Raw genomic sequence first — 22,154 nt, 5'->3', positions numbered from 1 at the left:
TATGCTTAATTGGATATATATATATATACAGTTTTGTGTGGTAGTGCCTAATTATAAATAATGTACAGTACATGCAGTACTGTTTATCCGATCCCGATCCGAAGCTGCTTGATTCTAATTTGGTGGTTTCAACTTGAATATATGTAAAAGTGAGACGGTCATGATGCAGTGCTACTCGACCCTGCCTCCGATTCCAGGGGCAACCATTTCGGTTAGTGTGGGCACACAACTATATGGATGGTTCTTTATTGATGACCGACTTTCTATGGAATGTGAATCAAAACAGAAGACCTAAAAATAAAAACCGCTTTCAAAAATTAAAAGAAAAAGAAAAAGAAAAAGAAGGAATTGATTTCTAAATAGGCTCCAACCGTGCAGGACCTCCCATGGGTTGTAACGAGCTAGGTCAATTTAAGCCCAATCTTCTCTCCAAGCTTTTGAAAAAGGAAAATTTTGGATACGTATCGCAAAGAAATTAGAAGTATGGTGTATGTATTGTATATAAAAAAATAATATTTGTAGTTTTGAAATGTACAACTTTTTTATAAAGAAGTGGATAAATCTAAAATCAACATGAAAAAATTAATTTTTAATAATGACTCTTATTTTATTTTATTTTTTTAAATAAGTATACGAGGATATCATACTCTAAGAGTACTATAGATAATATTACCGATTAGACACAAGCTCAAGTTATGCACATATGCTACCAATAGTAAATTCGAGCTTGTAATATATATTTGTAGTGATGGTACTAAGGGTATTTAATTTTTGTACTTAATTTAAGATTATTTAATAACCTGCAATATTCTAATAAGATTCTCGATTATTGATACCGATTATCGACTGGTTTGCGACATTAATTGGGTGATGGACAATGGATTTTTCATTAATATTTCCCATTCCTAGCAAAACCAGTCTTTTTTTAGGTTTTTAAAAGAGTTTGGCATATATATTTGGTTTGGGTTCAAGCTTTAAATTAAAACCCAACGATCGAGCTAGCTAGCTTTGTTTTGGGATTAATCCAAACCTATTTGTTTATCCTAATTCACACGATGCATGGGCACATTCCAAGATCTCTGGCAATATATATGAGATGAAAATTTCCTAGATTCTGATCTATTAGGTAGTAGGTACCTTCCATCTCCATCTAATTCCTCATTTATCGACCATGGAGTTTTTAGTGTGTATATATATATATTTTAGGAAGAGGATGGTTGCCCATGTTTATTAACTGCCCACAATTATGACGAAGGAAAACCGTGATTACAAAATCCAACACCTGCGGGTTACAAATAATTCAATAAGACCCAAAGCCAAGCGTAGAAAATCTAAAACAAAGGAAAACACTGCCAAAAGAAAAAAAAAGGCAAAAAGCACAAACAACCTGCAAAACAAAAGTTATAAGTTCACATAAAAATAAATAAACAAAACAAAACAAAATCCAACGAAAAAGAATATATGTTATTCTCATGAAGATTTCTTGTCTTGTGTCAAAGAGGTTTGGATGAACCCAGTTCGCTCGAGTGGTCTTTGGAAGCTAGCCGAAAAATTAAAGAAAACAAAATTGGCATTGCGGGCATGGAATAAGTCTGTTTTTGGACGGGTGGATACTCGTCTTCGGGCGCTGGAAGAACGTGTGGAAACTCTGGAACATTCAACTTCAGGTTGACAACTCTCACGAGGTGGAAGTTGATCTTCTTGTGCCCAAAATTGAGCCTGAAGTCTGGGAGGGTAGAGAGGAAACAAGGTTGGCTCAAATTGCAAAGAAAAACTGGTTGCTTGAAGGTGACCAAAACAACAAATTTTATCATGCAGTTGTTAATAAAAGAAGATCACATCTCGTAAGGGGGGCTTCTTATTTTATTGCGTCATGTGTTATCCTCTATGGCGATCCATATTTTAGCTGTGATGAATGTCCCGATGGTTACCATTCAGAAAATAAATTTCATCTTGTTGAATTTCTTTTGAGGGAAACATTGATGGAGAGCTTGGAGTAAGATTTGCAAATCCACTATGGGAGGTTTGGGCATTAGAGATTTAAAAGGGGTCCAACGTGGTACGCACGCTTATTGCATGTTTATAGTGAATTAATTAGTAAACAATAAAATAATATCGCGCGTACAGATCACTACTAGAGCCAACACGATCATGACCATAAAATTAAGACTAACATGACATGCAGTACTACTGGAATTAATTGAAGCAAATAATAATAGTAACGTACAATAGCACTCGATCTTTAATTAATTATGCCAACTTAATTAGCAATTGGCACTCTTTATTTCATAAATTAATTAAGTTTACTAATTAATTATTCAGGAGCCAGGCTGCTAGAGTACATATCCAAGAAAAGAGACGCACGCAGACACGATCCTTTTAGCAACTGAGATTATCACCAGGGGCAACACCGAGTTGGTTGCAATATTGAGTGTAATATTGGATACGAGATTTGACAGCATCAGTTTTCCGACCATCGCATTCAATTGCACCGTTAATGGCTCGAATGGTTGCACCAAACCCTTGGTTTAGGACTTGGTGAACATTGGTCATCCAAAACCATAAGGCCGTCTTAAATGAAATAATAGGGTTTGTGGCTACAGTTTCAGGAGAGTTTAATAAATCAATTTGAATGCTATTTCCAGCAGCTCCATAGTTGTAATTCCAAGTTAGTTGAATTGGTCCACGACCATAGTATTTCTTATCAGGGTTGCATGGATACTGTGGATACCTCTTATCACAAAAGTCTTTCAAGGCATCGACGTATTTCTCTTCTATGTAGCACAAAGCTGCCCAAATATAAACAATTTGCTTCAATCTAATTTCAGGCTGTGAATATATATTCTAATTAAAATCTAATATATATACATATTATATATCCCTAGTAATAGACAAGAAAGCTACAAATTAATTAACCTCTATATATATATATATATGATCTATTCCGATTAATGATTATATATATGTATGTGAGCTTAAAAGTAAATTAAAGATGCACTTAATTCCCATTTAAGTATTTTGTGAATTCATGCTAGAAAGTTAGCGTTTTCATTAAAATTTAAGAATAAAACATATGTAAATTATGTAAAGTTATAAATATATATATATATAATATGAATTTATATATTCAATATTATGTCAATTAGTTAGTTGCTCCCAATGTTCATGACATCAATAAAATATCAATCGGATCTCATGTGGTTGTTTTGGTGCATAATAAATCATGAAATCCAACTCATTATAAAAAGTCTCTCACACACACACACAGAGGGATTCTTACATCCTGTCTCATGTGCAACATTAGCAAAGAAAGTAGCAATCTCACGCTTGGACTCATCAGCAGAACCAGACCCGAATTGATTATACGAAGTAAGTGCATTAAGGAAGGCAGCTCTTGTGTAGAAGCTCTTTTCTGGACAATCTCCACTCGCCTGATTCAATATCCCATTAAAGAAATGGTTCGTCACAGTATCAGCCACGGTTTGACCCTCCACATCGCCTGGGAAAAGTACTCCTGCTAAGGTTACAACTAGAACGAGGGTTAGTAGATTCTTTTTCAAGCTGAGTGCAGCCATATGGGGAAGGTTAGAAAGAAGAATATTGAACAAGTTGATTGTGTGTGGAATGAAATGGGAAGTATTTGTTTGATATTTATAGCCAGTAGTAGTGCAAGTAGGGGTGTTCAAGCGGATCCGGATCCGGATATCCGGCCATAACCGGATCCGGATCCGGATTCTAAAAACCGGGCGGTTATCCGCCCGGATTAATCCGGATTTCAATCCGGGCGGAAAACCGGATTCTATCCGGATATCCGGTTTTTTCCCAATTTTTGCCTTAAAATCCGGATATCCGGATTATAACCGGGTTTAATCCGGGTTTCTTATATTTTGTTTTAAAGACTTTAAAACTTAAACAAATATATATGGCACTTTAAAAAAAAAAAAAATTCTTATACCTTATTTCAATTGTCCAGATTTGTTTTAAAAAATAATTTAAACACTTTTTAAAAGTTTTTTTTAAAAAAAGTAAATTAAAGAACAAAATAAATAAAAATGCAAAATAGATAATATTGTTGTTTACATCTCAATGCAAAACATAAATTTACAAAGAACAAAATAAATAATAATTCATCACAACTAATTAAACTAATACAATGCTGCTACTATTTCAAAAAAAAAAAAAAAAAAATACAATGCTACTAGTCTTCTCATCATGAAAGTTGAATCTGGCATTGAGAAAGCTGCACGAGGGACATTGACCAGCACAGGGGGCATACCAGCAACCTGATTAAAGGAAACATAGCCGTTAAACTGCTGATGCAAGATTGTGTGCTGCATGGCTATGTAAACCTGGGATAATGGTTAGTGGTGGAGACCCACAGGGCCAACCTGAACTTAGCTGAGAATAGTATTCATGCTAGATGTACAGAAGAAGCAAACTATTCCCAATCCAAGAAATCTCATGACATCTTTTCATTGCTAGCAGCAAGTGTACTACAAATACGTCTAATTCTTACACTTAGCTGAAAATAATGAAGTTGGTTAAGACTTTTTATTATTTAGTCCCCAAAACAGAATCGAAAATGAAGCAAAATTACATAGAGCCAAACAAACGAAAGCTGGAGAAAAGAAGAGGTGGCCAGGGTACTTGTAATTCTTCCACAACAAGCTGGGGTTGATGACATTCTTTACGCCGGGAAGAACCTCCACAAAAACACCATGACACTCACTCTGAAAGAACAAAAACAGAAAATGCAAAGCACAAAAAACCTAATAATCAATCACCCAGTTAGGGTAATAATTCCACCTTGATTAATTAATTATTTTTCACGCAGAAAGCGAACTAGAATATGAAGTCTGAAAGCTACAACACTCACCGTATAGCTTGAAGTTGTTCATCAGGGGGATACACTACATAAGACCGCTTCACACCAAAAATAATCAACAATAATACAGGCCATTGACAATATATCAAGAACACCCAACTAACAGATTGTCTAGTTGGTTGATGTCCTCGAAAAACTAGAAGCAAGTAGATCTCCAATTCAGGGGGCCATTAAATATTTTCGTGGTGTTTTTTAGGAAGGAACAAAGCTACAGAGATGGGGAGTTCAAGTTGAGAGAGATGAATATACTGTATCCTGTTAAAGAAACCCAAAAGCAGATCTATAAACCCAAAAGGCAGATCTATAAAACCAAAAAGTAAATCTACAAGCAAAGAAACTCAGATCTACAAACACAAACTTAGATATACAAACACAGACATTCAGATCTACAACCACAAAACCTTAGATTTAAAAATACAGAAACTCGGGTTTACAAAACAGAAACTTAGATCTAGTTAAAGTGAGCAACAACCAACGAAAGATGAAAGTGATATCCAAACACCAAAAGTCAGATCTAGTCAAAGTGGGCAACGAGAGATGAAAGTGATATACAAACTCTGTCAGATCTAGGTGACCATAATCATGACTTTGTCACTTTGCCAAAACAACAAAAACAGCCAAACAAATCAGAACCAGCCAAACAATTTATGGTAATATCAGTTCCAGCAAAAACTACGAACAAGAAAGAGCTTTGCCAAAACAAATCAAATACAAACCCAAATAGATGCGAAAGTCAAACAAAAACCCAGAAAAAAAATCTAACTAAACCGAGAGAGAGGCAGAGACAGAGAGACCAAAAGCATGAAAAAGGAAATCCAACCAAACCGAGAAAAAAAATCTAATACAAACCCAGAAAAAAAAATCTAACCAAACCGACAGAGAAACAGAGAGAGAGAGATTAACATACTGTGGCTTCGAGAGAGTTGAGAGACAGCGATGAGAGACGGCACAGATGAGAGACGGCATGGCTAGGGTTGAGAGACGGCACGGCTAGGGTTGAGAGAAGACTGAAGTCTGAAGTGAGAGTTTTGCATTCCGTTCGATAGAGTTGAGGGGAAAGGAAATCAAAGCCTGAAACGGTGTCGTTTTTAGCAAAATAATGAAACCAAACGGGTTATAAATCCGGTTACGGATTACCGGATTATAAAACCGGATCCGTAACCGGATCCGGATTTTATAAAACCGCCCGGATTTACCCGGATCCGGATTGCCGGACCGGACCGGAAAAAAATCCGGTCCGGATGCACAGCCCTGAGTGCAAGTACTAGTTGATTGGTAAACCCTGTAGCTTAGATAGTTTCAATTCAATTCATGATATCGTCATCATGACTCCCAGAAGGCATACGTATATGATATGAGTTATAAGTAGTCCTCGATGCCGGCCTAAAAAAGTAATGCATCTTTTTTAAGTTTTCCACAAGATAGGATAGAAGTCGTGGCCTTCCCCAATCCCACCCATGCATTACTGATTTTATCTTCTCGATCTCTTTCCACCTCAAAAGTCACAATTTCGATCGGTTTCTAAAATGCATTCCTTCGTTAAAATTTAAATATCTGTACAAGCTAGCCTCCAAATGGATAAGCCTTTGCAACAGTTTTGTGGCATCCCTGCATATATGGTAACAGCTCAATGATCTTCAGACTCACGTGTAATATATATATATATATATATAATACTAGGTTGAAGTAACGTGCAAAGCACGTTTATCTAGTTAGATGAAATAATATTTTTAATAAAAGAAATATGATTTTTAACAAAAAAATTAATTAATGCATAATTTAATGCATAAAAAAAATAAATTATAGGAAATATCTTTGAATAATAATAAGTTAGTGAAATTTAATAATTACATGTTTTGATAGATTATAAAATAAAAAGATTTGTTTTATTTGACTCAAGAGGTCAATTTAATTTGAGGACAATTTGACTAACGATGAGTAATGTGAGATCTCAAAAATTAGTGTGTTTTAATTTATTTATTAGTATTTTTATTGTTTATTTTATTTTATTTTTATTAATCACTTTTTAGATTTGGGCTTTTTGTATAGTGGGTTAGGATAGGATTTTTTTCATTTGTGTTGTGAGCTGTTTTTCGGCCCAAGGGGTGAAGAACAAGCCCAGCTACAGCAAGTGAGCCCAGCCCCACTTAAAGAATGCCCTTTTAGCCAAAGGGTGAAAACCCTACCTCATGATTCAACCTCCTGCGCCGCACGACCCCCCTCCCCCCCTTCCCCTTTTCCTTCTTCTTCTTCTTCTTATTCTTCTTTTTCCTCTTTACTGCTTCATCAAATTGCTTCGTAATCTCATCTCTCTGCTTCGAAAGCTCTTCTTTTGCACGTTGAACGAAACCTACAACTCTAAGTTCGAGTTCTTCGCCACTATGCGTTTATTTTTTTCTATTCTGATTAAATCTTGCGAGCTAGAGCCTTCATCCTTGTGCGTTTGTTTTTTTCTTTTCTAATTAAATCTTGTGGGAGCTTTAACCAAGAGGGCAATCTCCATTGTAAGTTAAGAATTCGGTAGTGCAGTTAATCTTTTGCTTTCTTTCATTTTCTTTGTTGGTTTTGTTTCTGTTCTTTCTTCATGTTGTTTTTCAACCAAGACATCTTCTACTCAAAATTTCTTACAGATTTACATTTCTTGACTATTATTTTTTTCCCTTTGATTCTTGGTACCGGATTTAGCAATGGGTCATAAGTAGGAAATAAAATCAACAATGCACCATTCTTGAATTCCTTCATGTTTTCTTATACTTTTTGTTAAACAGACGTTCGACTGCTTAGAAAACTGAGGAAAATGCTAAATAATAGAAAACCTAACTCTTTGCATTCGGGTTCGGTCGTTTTGGTTTCTAAGGAATTAAAGAGTCAGTAGCTCATGAAGTTATATTTAGAGTGAACAGACGTTTAGACGAACGCAGTTAAAGTTAACGAAAAAACAAGAAAAACTGTTAAAATAAGAAATTCCGTTACATACACACTTTTTATATATAGAAGATAAGCGTTACCCTATTGCACACGGTGACACTTGGGATTTGTTTGGATCTTAAAATGCATCTGATCTCTCTGTATATATTCTGACTATTAATCACGATTGACTGCGGCATATCGATCGACTGTAAATATGAAACTGGCCATTATCAAATGATGATCATGTGCAATAACTAGGTATATTATTTTAGGGCTCCTAAAATTTTTTTTAAAAAATATATCATTGCTCATAAATATTTCGGAATCTGAGACACGTATATATATATATATAATTCTTTTATAACTCTTTTACAATTCCACATTATAATTAATTAATATAAATATACCACTTTATTAAAATTACATAGTTGCCCGTTTGCACCTAAAATTATGTTATAAGTACAATTGATTTGCAAAGAAAAAGTAAATTGCAGTAGTACTGAACCAAAATACACATATATAAATATATATATATATATAAATCTAAAAAATTTCTTACTGTTGACCGATCATCAACAGGATATCCTCTGATCTAGACTCCAGCTGCTTCAACAAAAGAGAAATCAACTGATTCTCTTATGAAAAATCTGTTAAATCTTCTAAATCTAAAAAGAAGAATGTTCTTAAATGACTTACAAAAAAGAATCTAATATACTTACTTCAAGAATCAATTAAAGAAGATAATTCTAAAGAATCTATATACGACTTGAATATGCAAGTAGTCGAAAAGGTTCTATCCAAGCAAAATGGATAGTCTTTATCTATTTATTTATGGGTATCCATGAATACAGAGTCGTGGGAGATAGCTCTCCAATCCATTCAAGTTCAACCTTGTTCCTAGTACGCTAGGCTAACTAGTAATTGGCAGTTGGCACCAGCTTTGACAGTTTTATCTCGTTTTATTCCATACATATAAGGGGAAAAAAACGTAATTAATAAATGGTTATAGCAAAATACATGATATCCCTCATGATACTAGCAAGAGAGATTTTCGCCGGGTGCAACACCAAATTGTTGACAATATTGAGTGTATTTGTCGATGCGAGACTGAACCTTTGCAGGTTCTTTACCATTACATTCAACATCACCATTAATTGCCTTGATGGTTGCTCCAAACCCCTGGCTCACATATTGTTGAACACTGGTCATCCAATGCCACATGGCAGCCTTAAAAGACACAACTGTGTCTGTGGCAACAGTTTCAGGAGAGTTTAATCCATCAAATCCTTTATTGCTTCCCGCCTGAGCGTAGTTGTAATTCCAGGTTATTTGGAGTGGTCCTCGGCCGTAGTAACGCTTGCTAGGGTTGCAAGGATATTGGGGGTACTCTGCGTTCACGGCCGGCTCTCTCATTGGGCAACTGCCTAAGGCCCTAGTGGTAGAATCCAAGCCCAAAAAAATTTTGAAGTAAAATTAATTAAAAAGAAAAAAAAGACCTAATTAAAAAAAATAAATTAACTCAATGAGAAAACATAAGAGTATCAAGTAGATATTATGTCACTATTAATTTTAAAGGTATTTCCACGTAATAATTATTTCTCATACTCTTCTTATAAAAATGCACTCTCCGTTGTCATTATTAGTTTAATATGTAATGTAAAAATTATAAATAGCAAAATCTAATTCTGAAATGTTTATAAAAAGTTTTTGTATTATCCTTTGAAGAGGCAAGAGGCAAAACTTTCTCAAATGCGAAGATTGTTTATAAAACTTTATTAAAATTAATTATTATAATTACTTCTAAGGTCCCGTTTAGATTTGAAAAGTATTTTATCTCACCTTATCTTACAATTTCAACTTTTTCAAATTTTCACATAAAATATAATAAACAATTCAACTTTTTTTTTAAATTCTAAAATAATAATAATATTAAAAGATAATATTCTAATAATATTTTATTCAACTTTTATTTTTTATCTAAAACCATCTCATCTTATCTTAGAATTCAAACCAGCCCTAAGAGTCTAAAACATATATTGTAAAATTAAATTAGATCAAATCCTCTCTAAATCGATAATTTTATACACAATTAAGTTGATCATTAGTTAAAAATGTGATATAAAATTCTAATCAATAATTTTCTTTGTAAAAGGATAGAAATTATTTTTAAATAAAAAATAATAGAAAAATTAAATTTAAAATTATTTTATTTTATTTTTTTAAAATAAAAAAAAAAAAAAACCTCGCTCAAAATTTCCACCATAGCCCTACAACATATTGAGCCGGTCTTCTTTGCGTTGCAGTAATTCTCCGTGGCAGGATCATTCCTTTCTTCTATATGGCAAAAACCTATTATATTCAACAACAGCAACAAGGAATAAAAAAAAAGGAAAAAAGAAAAAAAAAAGTCAATTCTTTTCACTGTAATACGTACACCTCATTCAATGAGTACTCCAATGTATTCCAAATATTTATTTTGTCTCTATTTCTGAATCTGTATCTTTATTTACAATCAACATATATATCACATAAAAAGATTCATTCTAGCTTGCAAATAAATGGCCAAACTTATAAGTTTCAGTTCTTGATCTAAGTTTGGGTTTGTTGATATATGCTGCTAAATATTTGATCCAAAAATTCAAGCATCTTCTTCATGAGTTTGATTGATCTTGAAGTTTCGATTTGCCACGAAAGTATGTATATTTATGTATGTGTGTGCATGTACTTCATAATGATCAAGTTCTAGAGAAAATTGAGATCTTACTTCCTGTCTCATGTGTGGCATGGGTGAAGAAAGCAGCTATCTCACGCTTAGAATCATCGGCAGACCCAATCTTGCCAAACTGTTTATAAGAACCAAGGGCATTAATGAATGCAGCTCTTGTGTAGAAGCTCTTCCCCAAACAATCTCCAGTGGCCTGGTTAAGTTAATAACGAGTTAAATCCGTTATGACATGTTAAGAAAGTTAAAATTACAATTATACCTTTATACCTAAAAGTAAAATTGTTAGAATTTTAATTTTGATATTTTTATTATTTGGATTGTGATTTTAGACTTGTAATTAGTTTTATAATTTTTATAGATATTGTAATTTTAATATTTATATAAAATTCTGCTAAATTTAATCAAATTAAATAGGTAAATTTTAGACATTTTCAATCCATTTACATAAACAGTTTGAAACAAGTCGTATTATGTCGTGTTAACCTATTTTGTAATATTTGCTAATAAGTCAAAATGGATTGACATGAGACGATCCGTTATTTTAATGAATCGTGTTAGGGTTTAAAATTTTAACACAATAAATTTAATGGATCAGATCACAGTAACCTTATATAGTATAATATATATGTTTTGACATAACACAAATACGAACATTAACACAATTTCACACTCCTAAAAGATATATAAAATGTGTTGGAGCGAAAGTGAGGTCGATTGGTTGATATTTATAAAGCAGCTAACACATGTAAAGAAGACGCGTACGAAGTTACGTATAGCTTCAAGGAAACTTCTTTGCAGCTGAGAAATTGTAGAGGGAGCGTAACTCGCGGGTCATTGACTAGATTTTTGACTTGTCAACAAGATAAACTGGTCTTTTGTCGGTCGGACGATGAATAATTACGGTAACGTGTGCAATTTTTATTGTTTTTTCTAGACGAAATTTGTGGCATTTCAATTTTCAATTTTTAAAAAAATTTAAAACTAAAACTAAATGTTAATTTATTTTTATATTAATATTTAAATTATTTTTACATTAATTAAATGTATACTATAGTGTCTAATTATATATTATCATATTGTTATATTTCGTATTATTTTTAATATCTAATTATATATTATTATACATATTAATATTACATGATATTATACACTTATTTAATTTATTTTTAACTTAACTATATACTAGATATAAGTGCGTGGGCATTCCAACCTTTCGAAGTTTCTAACCGGAAAAATATAGTTGCAAACATAGTTATGGACTAATCTGTGCACCAATATGATGTGATTGGTCAAAAAGTAGATTTGATTGAAAATAGTGTTAATTTAAATTTTAAGTATAAATAAAACAGTATTTGTACAAAGATTAATGCACAACTGTACTTATATGTAGCAAAACTCTTTCTAACTCCATGTACCGGACATTCAATGGGGGCTAAGAACCCATTTGCATTTTAGATGGATTTGGTTTTGGGCTTTATCAAACCCAAACCGACTCAATTTTTTAAGTAAATTACTGAATATTCCTAATCTGAACCAAAAATAAAAAAAAATCTTACTTTTCTATTTTTTTTATCTACCATATCTATTATAATATTCTTGATGTCCAATGCCGACGAGGACGATTCCGACCAAACCCATGAGCTCAGTTAAGAAATGAGTCCCGAAAACGGGACAAAGACCATTGTGCAATATAGGAAGATCGGGTAAGCAGTCTAAAGGCTCATCTTCTGGAGATGAGAGTAAAGTCGGTAATCATCCCCCTTTTGCTCATAAGAGGCCCCATCATGAAATACATGCCAACCGGCCTACGAGAAGGTTCTGCTCTTGTCAGAAGGGGTTGATTCAGAACCTTAGGAGGCGTGTTGCATTAAATGCACCGAAACACCCACTCGAGGGGCAAGTCTGTGATAGGCGAGAATGATCTTAAGGCTCATATGGGTTACCACATTAACTACAACAACATGCTCGCTCAAAGAATTACAATTGTCAGATTTTTGAAAGCAGTAGATGAGACACGCAAGTAGCGACAAATAAAAAAGGAACATAAGGAAGATCTATAGGTGCATTCATACTCCCTCCTTTGGCTAATCTAGCGAAACCTCTTTGGTGACAATTAACTTAGGCATCGGAATAACCCCTGATCAAGAAAGTTGAGCACACCTTGCTTTCTGATTTCAAGTTGAAGAAGGATTGCTCATAACAAACGTAGACACTATTGCTGGTGTGCAGAACAAACCATTAACAATTCTATATTTTTTATTTTTTATCTACTTATACTAAGAAAAATTGATGTGAAGTAAACCCAATGTTATTTTTCCTCTATTTAGCATGCGCTTCAATTATATTTATTTGTGACAGTATTGTTTGGGAAAAAATTATGCAAATTGTAATTATAGCTTATATTGCTCGTCAATTTATATGGGGTTTAATAGATATATATATATATACACACACATACACACACGTGTATATATGAATTGCATTTCAATTTTGGCAACTGAGGTTAATTTGGGAAATTCCTTCTACATGACTTGATGTCTCCAGGCTTTTTGAAACTTGGGATATGAATTTCATTCGACTAAACCCATGATTCCAAGGACGGCATATATATATATATATATATATATATATATATTAGTGAAGTAGCACGTGCGATGCACTTGTGTCTAGTTGATATTTTTTTTAAGTTTAACAATATTAAAATTTTTATTTAGCTATAAACGGATAGAGTTTTATCTATATTCTAACAATTTTTTTCCTGCTCATAATAAACATTATATATGCTGTTTGCAAAATATTCATAGCTATAATACAGAAGTGATCTCATAAACATAATTACAACTACATTAGAGTATTTTGTATTTGAATGTGACAAATTTATACGTATACATACATACATACATACATATATATATGATAGTAAATCAGATCTTACTTGATTACATGTCAATCCACAATGAACAAAAAATGAGAATTTAAATCCATACAAATTTACGACAAGGCATAAATTTATACATATTAAAGTAAACCTAATACAAAATTCAGACAAGTCAAGATCTATATAAGCTTGGTGGATAAGCAAACTATTGGAATTTAAGTAACGGTTTTCTCAATTAACAGTATATATCATGTCAGTGTTTTATCTAGTTATATAATATAATAAAACCATTGAAAAGTTTGATCAGAACAAATTTTTAAGAGTTTATGCCGGTATTTAATGATAGGATTGATGAAGAGCCACTGAATTTCTTTGACGCTGCTGTGCAATTCGATCTACCTTTGTACTATCTTTTCAACAAAAAAAAAAAAAAAATGATAGTAAATAATAAACGAAAAGTGAGAAAAAAAAAATTAAATAAATTTAAAACAGAAAGTTAAAAGGAATCTAATAAAAAGTTATAAGAAATTATAAATTTAGACTTGATTACTAAGTCTAATGTAAAAAAGAAATATCACTTGATGTAAAATAAATTAAAAAAATTATATCATCTAAATTATTTTTGTCAAATATATATAGATTTCTATAGATATGAAAGAAATGATTTTGTTTCAATGACCTCTTTTTTTTTACTTTAGACATTTTTACTAACCCCTTTTTGATAATAATAGAAAACATCAATTGCAAAAAGTTTTATTAATATTTTGTTAAGAAATATTTATAAATAAATATGAGAGACATGTATTCTATCGATTTATTATTATTAAAATCATGAAGAATATATTTAAATAAAATAATACAATTTATACAAAATCATGTCAGAAGTAATTTTTTTTCCATTTAAATAATACATATAAATTTATATAGAACAGTATATTCATGTATATTTTTGGATAGTATGAAAATCTCTTAATATTAGGCTATGTGAGGCTTCATGTATTTTATTTTTATATTTTGTTTAGTTCATTCGTATATCATGCATTATACTTATTTTTAAAATATGATAAAAACATTCATTAAAATGATATGACATTTATGTCAAGAATATGATTTAAATTAATATCGAAAAATATTTTGATAGTAGATCCAATCACATAAAAGGCTGTTTTAACTCTTACTTTAATAATGAAAACCAGATTATCTTAACTTACTTCAAAAATTTTCATAAACTTTTTCTTTACCGCTATTAAGAGACAAAATTCTTGAAATTATCATAACTTATTGGTAATTATATAGTAAACATTTATTTATAAATATGTATAAAGAATTTGAACATTATAATTTCATCATTGTGTCACTCAAGAAGGTTGTTTAACAAAACGTTATAAATTTGATATCACAAAATAAACAAATGAATAAGCAGAAAATATTAAGAAATGAGGAAAAAAAAAAAATACAAACATCTTAATTTTTTTGAGAAAGATTTTGATAAATAGTTAGTATGAATTTAGATTTTTTTACATGGGTTCTCCTAAAGTGATGCGAAGACCAAAGGTCCAAAACAGACCAGCCCATCCCTTTTTATTCTTTTTCTTCCCCCAGTTTAACTTCCCGAATCTTCTACCATTCTCTCTCTCTCAATTGCATCCCGCTCCCTCACTCTCTGCTCTAGCATTTCGTGTTTTTGTAAAAGCGTTTATTAGCTGTTCTCTGGAAATGGGAGAGAAACACGGGGAGAAAGAGGGAAGCTGTTGAGAGAGAAAATCCCAGATGCATGTTCTGTAAATGTCAAACTGAGAGAGAGGTCCTCTCACTCTCCATCTCTCTGCATTGGTCGCAACCTCAACAGATTGTTTTTTTTTTCCTTTGTGGGTTTTTTTCTTGTTCTTTATTGCCTTTTATTTATTTATTTATTTATTTTTTTTATGATTCAATCTGAACAAATCTCGACATATTTGAAGATATTTTGATTAGATTCGAGTCATTTTGGTTGATGGTTTGAGCAATGCTACGTATAGTCTTCATTTAGAGATTGCAATACAGACATATGTAATTTTATCTTTAAAATATTTTAAAATTATTAAAATATTTTTATTAAAATAATATTTTTTCTTTTTTAATAAAGGACCTGTACATACAATCTCTCTTTAGGGATTGCAAATAAAATTTCTTTTATGGTTTACGTGGGCATTTGGGAGCGCTTGGGAGCCAGCTTAGGTGAAAATTGAAAGTTTACACTCTTCAATCATAGTTTGACACGTATAAGTGTTAAGAGATGTAAAATAAAACTGGTTACAAGGAAAAATTAGATCCAAGTTTCTCCTCCTCCCGAGTCCTCTGTAACCTCTTTCACCTCTCTCTCTCTTTCTCTCTCTCTCTCTCTCTCATGGTTTGATTTTCGACCTGGATTCTCGCCCCCCCTCCCTCTCTCTCTCGCTCTCCTCAGGCTGAAGTGAGGAAGCTCACCATTCAATCAATCTCCCTCGCGTCCTTCACTGAATCGTAGGTACATGCTTTGAGCCTAGCCATGGTTGCCGGATGCTGCAGCCAATGCCCATGGAGCACATCTTTGTGCATATATATTAAAAAAAATATGAACTGGAAAAGGGTTAAGAAAAATAATTACGAGTGTTCATTTAGATTGAAATGAAATCAAGTAGATCGCCCCGGTCTCAAACAATCTCGGAATCAAATCGAATTCAGTCTCTTCGATGTCCATCTTCATCACCACAAAGTACCTCTCTGCCACCGTGTTCTTCAACCAATTCACAAAATCAAACCCTCAAATCATATTCGCATCCCCACCATTATTACCACCACCACCAGAGGGTTGAATCCTCTCCATTGCTCTACTATTATGATTGCCATTCTTGCCCAGGTCTCGATTAATCTCAAACAAAAATGTCATATTCCTCATCCATGCAGTGTAAGGCAACAACCTAACCGCTTTCTTCAAGCTATATTCTTCGTGAAATGCCTTATCAGATTTGACGGCATACACTTGAGAAGTTTCCTTATATTTGGGTATTTCTTCAACCAATTTGGGTATTGCTACTGCATTACATGTTCAAAATCAATAATTTTGTCTCACTTGAGAAGTCTTTTTATGGGCTGGAGATGAGAGAGAGGATGAAAGGAAAAGTAAACCGAGAAAAGAAGAAAATGAATGGAATGTGGAGGGGATTGTGGGGCAAGGAGACCGAACAGAGGATGATAATCTATGGTCATACCCATGGTAAACAAAATAAAAAAGTTTACGTGTTCTCTTTTTATTAGATGGTGTAAACTTCTGAATCACAGCCTAACCGATTTGAAGCTTTTCCCTGGGCGTTTTTGTTAAGAGGGCTGCTCTAAGGAAGCCCCTTGTGGGGGCACGAAACGCACGAAGTGCGCTGAGGTGGAAAAGTATAACAAAATAAAATAAAAAGTAATAGAAAAAAATAAAAAGTCAAAACTGAAGCTGAAGCTTCTATCACTTTTTACACTTTTTGCTTTTCACCCGTATCTCTTTCATCTTCCCACCTAGGCGCCTAGATTCACGACACAAATCCTGCACTAACGAATGCTTTGTCTAATCTCCCGCAGCCATTCACGCATCCAAGAGAAGGTAATCATCTTTCTTTTTCCCTGTATTCAGTCTGTGTAATACGCGTGTATGGAAAGGAATTTCTAAACATATCTTTTTAGGTAAAATATGTGTAAATAATCTGTAAACATGTTTTTTTTGGACAATTCGAGATTACCCTCTTTACATTTTATCTTTATTTGTATGTGGACTTAATGATTTTTAACTAAGTAAATAGCATCCATTTTATCTTTATTTGTATGTGTATATTTTAGGCCTTCTACATTTTAAAAAATTTGAAACAATATATATATATATATAGTAGCAGCCATTGTCAAGATTTGCAGTGTTTTTTTTTTTTTCCTTAAATCATTTTTATGTACATTCTCAGATCATTTTTATGTGCATCCTCAAATTTTAAAGTTGACTTGATGGTTTCTAGTTGTGTGGACTTGATGGATTAGATTTTTTCTTTTATGAGTTAGACCATTGGATTAGATAAAAACACATATAGTTTTAGTTTGATTTTGGATAGAGAATGTGTTTTATGGATTAGTCTTTGACTTGTAGCATTGTTGGTTACCTAATTGTATGAAATAAATGGCTAGACTAGTGAGAAAGAGTAATTTTGGTTGAATAAATCGATGGGCGAAGAGGATGCTCCTTCCACAAGCACACATTACCCCTATATATGGGGTTGTCAGGTGAATATTATACATTCTTTTATATCATACTTTATGCATAAAATTAATTAACTTATTACCTTCGGCCAATTTTGTAGCCCCCAATTATCCAACCATTTGGGTCATATAGCATGGGTACATCAAGAGAAGTTGAGGAATTTGTTGAAAGTGGGCATGGTGAGACGTCAAAAACAATTAATGAAAGTGTGACTGTGGACCTCTCTACAAGTAAAGAAGGTACAAGTTTGAACTCAAACAAGCATGATATTGAGCAAGTGGATTGCACTACTCCAATTGGTGAGTTAAATGTAAGAATTCAGATTTTAAAAATTGTGAATTGAATGTTTGGTTGTTTAACTATATGGTTGTTATGTAATGACAAAAGAAGATTGTGCGATGAAGATTGTTGATGAACCTAAGTCTGGGATGACCTTCAAGGATGAAGCCACACTAAGTGCATATTACAAGCGATATGCAAAACAAGAGGGATTTGGAGTGAGGATACAAAGAACTAAACGAGTGTCAAATGGGGCAATGAAGTATATTACACTTGGTTGTTCAAGGGGTGGAAAGCATACAAGTAGTAGTAGTAATGTATCGAAGCCAGGTCCAACAACAAAGATAGAATGTAAGGCAAAAATCAATGCTCGGCTCAATAATGGTGAGTGGTGTTTGACTAGTTTAGAACTTAACCACAATCATGGATTGAACCCACTAGTGCCTAGATATTTTAGATGTCATCGAAACATAGACTCACTTGCTAAATGGAAGCTAGAATTGAATGACAAAGCTGAGATAAGGATGAATAAGAACTATTATTCATTTATTGTTGAAGCGGGAGGGTTTGACAACCTACAGTTCACAGAAAAAGATTGCAGAAATTTCATTGACAAGGCAAGACACCTTTGCCTTGGAAAAGGAGGTGGTGTGGCACTCCTAGAATATTTTGAGAGGATGCGTGATATGAATCATGACTTTTACTCCATTACGGACTTGGATGAGGAGGAATTTAGATTAAAAAATGTATTTTGGGCTGATGCACGTAGTAGAGCATCGTACCTATATTTCGGGGATGTTGTAACATTTGATACAACTTATTTGACTAATAGGTACAGAATGTCATTTGCTCCTTTTGTCGGTGTAAATCATCATGGTCAATCCATACTTCTAGGTGTAGGGTTGATATCTAGTGAAGACACACATACATTTGTATGGTTGTTTAGTGTGGTTAAAGTGTATGGATGGCCGAGCACCAGTTGCAATCATAACAGATCAGGATCGTGCAATGAATAGTGCGATTGCAATTGTCTTCCCAGAAATAATACATAGATATTGTCTATGGCACATATTACAAAAACTCCTAGAAAAACTTAGCTCACATTCGATGTACAATTGTGGTATGAAATCCTCCATTCTGGAGTGTGTGTATGATTCTCAAACATGTATTCAATTTGAGGAAAGTTGGGGGAGGCTATTGGATGCATACCAATTTCATGATAATGCATGGTTGAGTGGGTTATATGAGGAGCGTACATTTTGGGCTGGGATGAGTACTACCCAAAGGAGCGAAAGCATAGACGCTTTCTTTGATGGGTTCGTACATTCAGGTACTACATTTAAAGAGTTTGTTCATCAATTCGACAATGCCCTTAGGAAAAAAGTTGAGAATGAGCAATCTACCGACTTTAACTCATTCAATGCCACAATACCATGTGTTTCAATTTGCAAAATAGAGAAGTTTATACGGTATGATTTTCTATTAAGCTTTTCTATGCTTCTCTACTCCACATTAATAAATTTTTTTCTTCAATTGTACAGGAAGAATGTTCAACACCCACTGGTGCCTAGTATGAAGGGAAGAGAAGAGACTATTGTTTAGCTTTGTACACCATTTTCTCTAGTTTTGATGGTTGCAAATTGTTTAGCCTTGATGAAAAGTTTAAGAACAGTTATGAGCAGTTGTATTTTTGTTTTTAAATGTACTGGAATTGAAAGCATAGGGTTTGAACATGTTGTTTTATAAAATTAAAAAAAGAAAAAGAAAAAGAAAAGACCTCAATGGTATTCACTGATGAGTAGTGCCTGAATCCCCAAAAAATTGAATTCAACATCTCATTCACAAAGTAGAAGGTTAAACAAAGTCTTGCATTACACAACATCTCATCCAAAAAATTGCATTACACAACATCTCATTCAATAAGCCTATTTTTAGCTTCATAAAAACAGTCCCTTTTCTGAGCCTGACTCTCTTCAACACTTTATTCTCCCCTTTCTGAAGTTGAAGCTTTATGTTTGCAAGTTCTGACTCTCTGGCATTAGTATAATTTACCCACCTAAAAAACTTGCATGTTGGAAGCCCCTGAAATCTGGGAGGTTACATGATGACAAGGTTGGGATCAAGGGGACATATGGTTTTGCCTCTGTCATTTTGCCTATTACATATCCAAGCAAATTGAATAAGATAAAATACAAGATAAAGAAAATCATAGTTACAATCAGTTCTAATCACACATTCTGAACATCCCAAAGGAGAATAAGAATGACCGAAAGAGTTTCTAATATAGTATTCGTGTGGTCTTTCACTTTATGGAATTAAGCTATACATCAACAATTCAATTACAATCAGTTCCATTTCTTTTTCCTCATGTTTTATCACTAAATGATCTCTCACTTTATCTTCTGTAAATAGAATTGAGCTATACATCAGCAATCCCACATTAGAATTCCACCTTATGGAAACCAAAGCAGAAAATGACAATGGAAAGTAAGCCAAGTCAACATTCAACTTGGACTAGAATTTCAAAGGATATGGACAAGTTAATAGCAGGAAAATCCAGAAGAAGAGCAAACGTCCAAAGGGTTAAAATAAAATTTCATTCATCCAAAGGGTCCATTGCAAAATAAACCAAAATCCAGATACAAAAAACTAACCTTGAATGCTGCAGCTCAATAGAGATCGCGCTAGGGCAGCCCAAGATAAATTTGAAAGTGGCTCTTGTTCTTGTTTTCTTTTTTTAGAAGAAATATGAGAAATTTGAAAGAAAATCTAAAAGCAAATAAGAGAAATCTAAAAGAAAATACAAGAAATCTGAAAGAAATATGAAAATAGAAAGAAAATACCACAAATAAAGAAAATATTCCTCTTGTTTTCTTTCCTCTTCGAAAGAAATCTTTCGTGGGTGAACTCTGAAAGTGAAAGGAAAAGAAGTCTTCTTGGGTGAGCTCTGAAAGTGAAAGTGAAAGGGAAAGAAGACTTTCGTGGGGTTCGTTTGTGCACATCTGAAAGTGAAAATGGGTTCTTTTATATGAGAGCAAAATAAACTTTTCATAATGCTGAGATGGAGAGTGTGCATTTCGTGTGTAAGTGACCGGCGTGCTTTCTAGCATTTTTCTTTTGTTAAAGTGTTTTGCTTTCTGAGTCAAAATTTCCGATCTATGTCTAAAAATTTCTAACTGTTTCATTTTTAGTTGTTTTTTTTTGGTTTTGTTGTTGTTCTTTATCGTATTTTTTGCTATAGATCGTAGCCAAAATGTCCTCTCTATTTTTCCTTATATCTGAACAATTTCAGATATGTCCTCTCTATTTTCCACTTAGGAACAATATATTAAAATATTCTTGTTCACTTTTTTTACTGAGTTGAAGGTTTGTATTCAATTTGTTTGAATTTTCTTTTTTGTTATTTTTTCTGTTATTTGATTTTTTTTAAATAACAAAATAAATTAAAATATTTTATTCCTTCTTCGCATCTCAGTGTAATTTTCTTTCACATCTGAAGTTTTTTTTTTTTCAGATACTGTTTATGTGAGTAGTTTGCATGTTTTGATGTAATATGCAGTGATTGATCACATGATTGAGTGAGAAATTTATAAGGTGTCTATCATATTAATTAATTAGCTAGTTGAAGTGTTGATTTAATTAATTTATTTTACCATTTCTGCTTAATTGGATATATATATATAATATATATATATACAGTTTTGTGTGGTAGTGCCTAATTATAAACAATGTACAGTACATGCAGTACTGTTTATCCGACCCTGATCCAAAGCTGCTTATTCTAATTTGGCGGTTTCAATTTGAATATATGTAAGAGTGAGACGGTGATGCAGTGCTACTCGACCCTGCCTCCTATTCGAGGGGCAACCATTTCGGTTAGTGTGGGCACACAACTATATGGATGGTTCTTTATTGATCACCGACTTCCTATGGAATGTGAATCAAAACAGAAGACCTCAAAAAAAAAAAAAAAACCTAAAACAAAAGTGTTGTTGTTGTCATGCTAATAACATTATATATATGTCGGCTATACTTACCGGCTGTAATTTCAATTGGCTTGATCAAATCCAGTAATAGTAACTAGAAAGGTTCTTGTCGCTTTCAAAAATTAAAAGAAAAAAAAAAAAGAATTAGATTTCTAAATGGGCTCCAACCCATGCTTATTAATTGTTCACACTTGTCGAAGAAGAAAACTGTAGTTACAAAACCCAACACGGGCTAAAAATAATTC

General features: G+C 33.0%; 3 protein-coding genes and 1 long non-coding RNA gene across 4 annotated transcripts; 1 reads left to right on the top strand and 3 right to left on the bottom strand.

Moving 5' to 3' along the window:
* Positions 1 to 2,379: 2,379 nt before the first annotated feature.
* Positions 2,380 to 3,644, bottom strand: LOC122300600 (endochitinase EP3-like). Its single transcript, XM_043111375.1, has 2 exons — positions 3,281 to 3,644; positions 2,380 to 2,789 (listed from the first exon to the last, which is right to left on the bottom strand). Exons 1-2 carry the CDS (start codon positions 3,573 to 3,575, stop codon positions 2,380 to 2,382), a joined length of 705 nt encoding a protein of 234 aa, XP_042967309.1. The 5' UTR covers positions 3,576 to 3,644.
* A 5,143-nt stretch (positions 3,645 to 8,787) lies between these two features.
* On the bottom strand, positions 8,788 to 10,719 carry LOC122301835 (endochitinase EP3-like; the record flags this gene model as incomplete). Its single annotated transcript, XM_043113204.1, has 3 exons — positions 8,788 to 9,180; positions 10,085 to 10,144; positions 10,560 to 10,719. Coding segments are annotated over 3 exons (570 nt in total), but the record flags the coding sequence as incomplete, so codon positions are not given.
* Positions 10,720 to 17,777: 7,058 nt separating this feature from the next.
* On the top strand, positions 17,778 to 18,939 carry LOC122301834 (protein FAR-RED IMPAIRED RESPONSE 1-like). The gene is made up of 2 exons (XM_043113203.1): positions 17,778 to 17,943; positions 18,032 to 18,939. The coding sequence occupies exons 1-2, from the start codon at positions 17,778 to 17,780 to the stop codon at positions 18,937 to 18,939; spliced, it is 1,074 nt and encodes a 357-aa protein (XP_042969137.1).
* A 747-nt stretch (positions 18,940 to 19,686) lies between these two features.
* On the bottom strand, positions 19,687 to 20,978 carry LOC122294864. The gene is made up of 2 exons (XR_006237770.1): positions 20,578 to 20,978; positions 19,687 to 20,078 (listed from the first exon to the last, which is right to left on the bottom strand). It is a non-coding gene; the product is annotated as an uncharacterized LOC122294864 (long non-coding RNA).
* Between the last annotated feature and the right edge of the window lie 1,176 nt (positions 20,979 to 22,154).

The sequence above is a fragment of the Carya illinoinensis genome, chromosome 2, assembly GCF_018687715.1.
Source record: "Carya illinoinensis cultivar Pawnee chromosome 2, C.illinoinensisPawnee_v1, whole genome shotgun sequence".
Classification (NCBI taxonomy): domain Eukaryota; kingdom Viridiplantae; phylum Streptophyta; class Magnoliopsida; order Fagales; family Juglandaceae; genus Carya; species Carya illinoinensis.
This window is presented reverse-complemented; position numbering and strand designations above follow the sequence as displayed.

What these genes read in the sequence shown, in the direction of transcription:
- LOC122301834 (XM_043113203.1), top strand. Translation starts at nt 17,778, where the DNA reads ATGGGTACATCAAGAGAAGTTGAGGAATTTGTTGAAAGTGGGCATGGT. An exon ending in GGATTGCACTACTCCAATTG is followed by an intron (nt 17,944 to 18,031) that starts GTGAGTTAAATG and finishes TAATGACAAAAG; the next exon opens with AAGATTGTGCGATGAAGATT.
- LOC122300600 (XM_043111375.1), bottom strand. Translation starts at nt 3,575, where the DNA reads ATGGCTGCACTCAGCTTGAAAAAGAATCTACTAACCCTCGTTCTAGTT. An exon ending in TGTTGCACATGAGACAGGAT is followed by an intron (nt 2,790 to 3,280) that starts GTAAGAATCCCT and finishes ATATTTGGGCAG; the next exon opens with CTTTGTGCTACATAGAAGAG.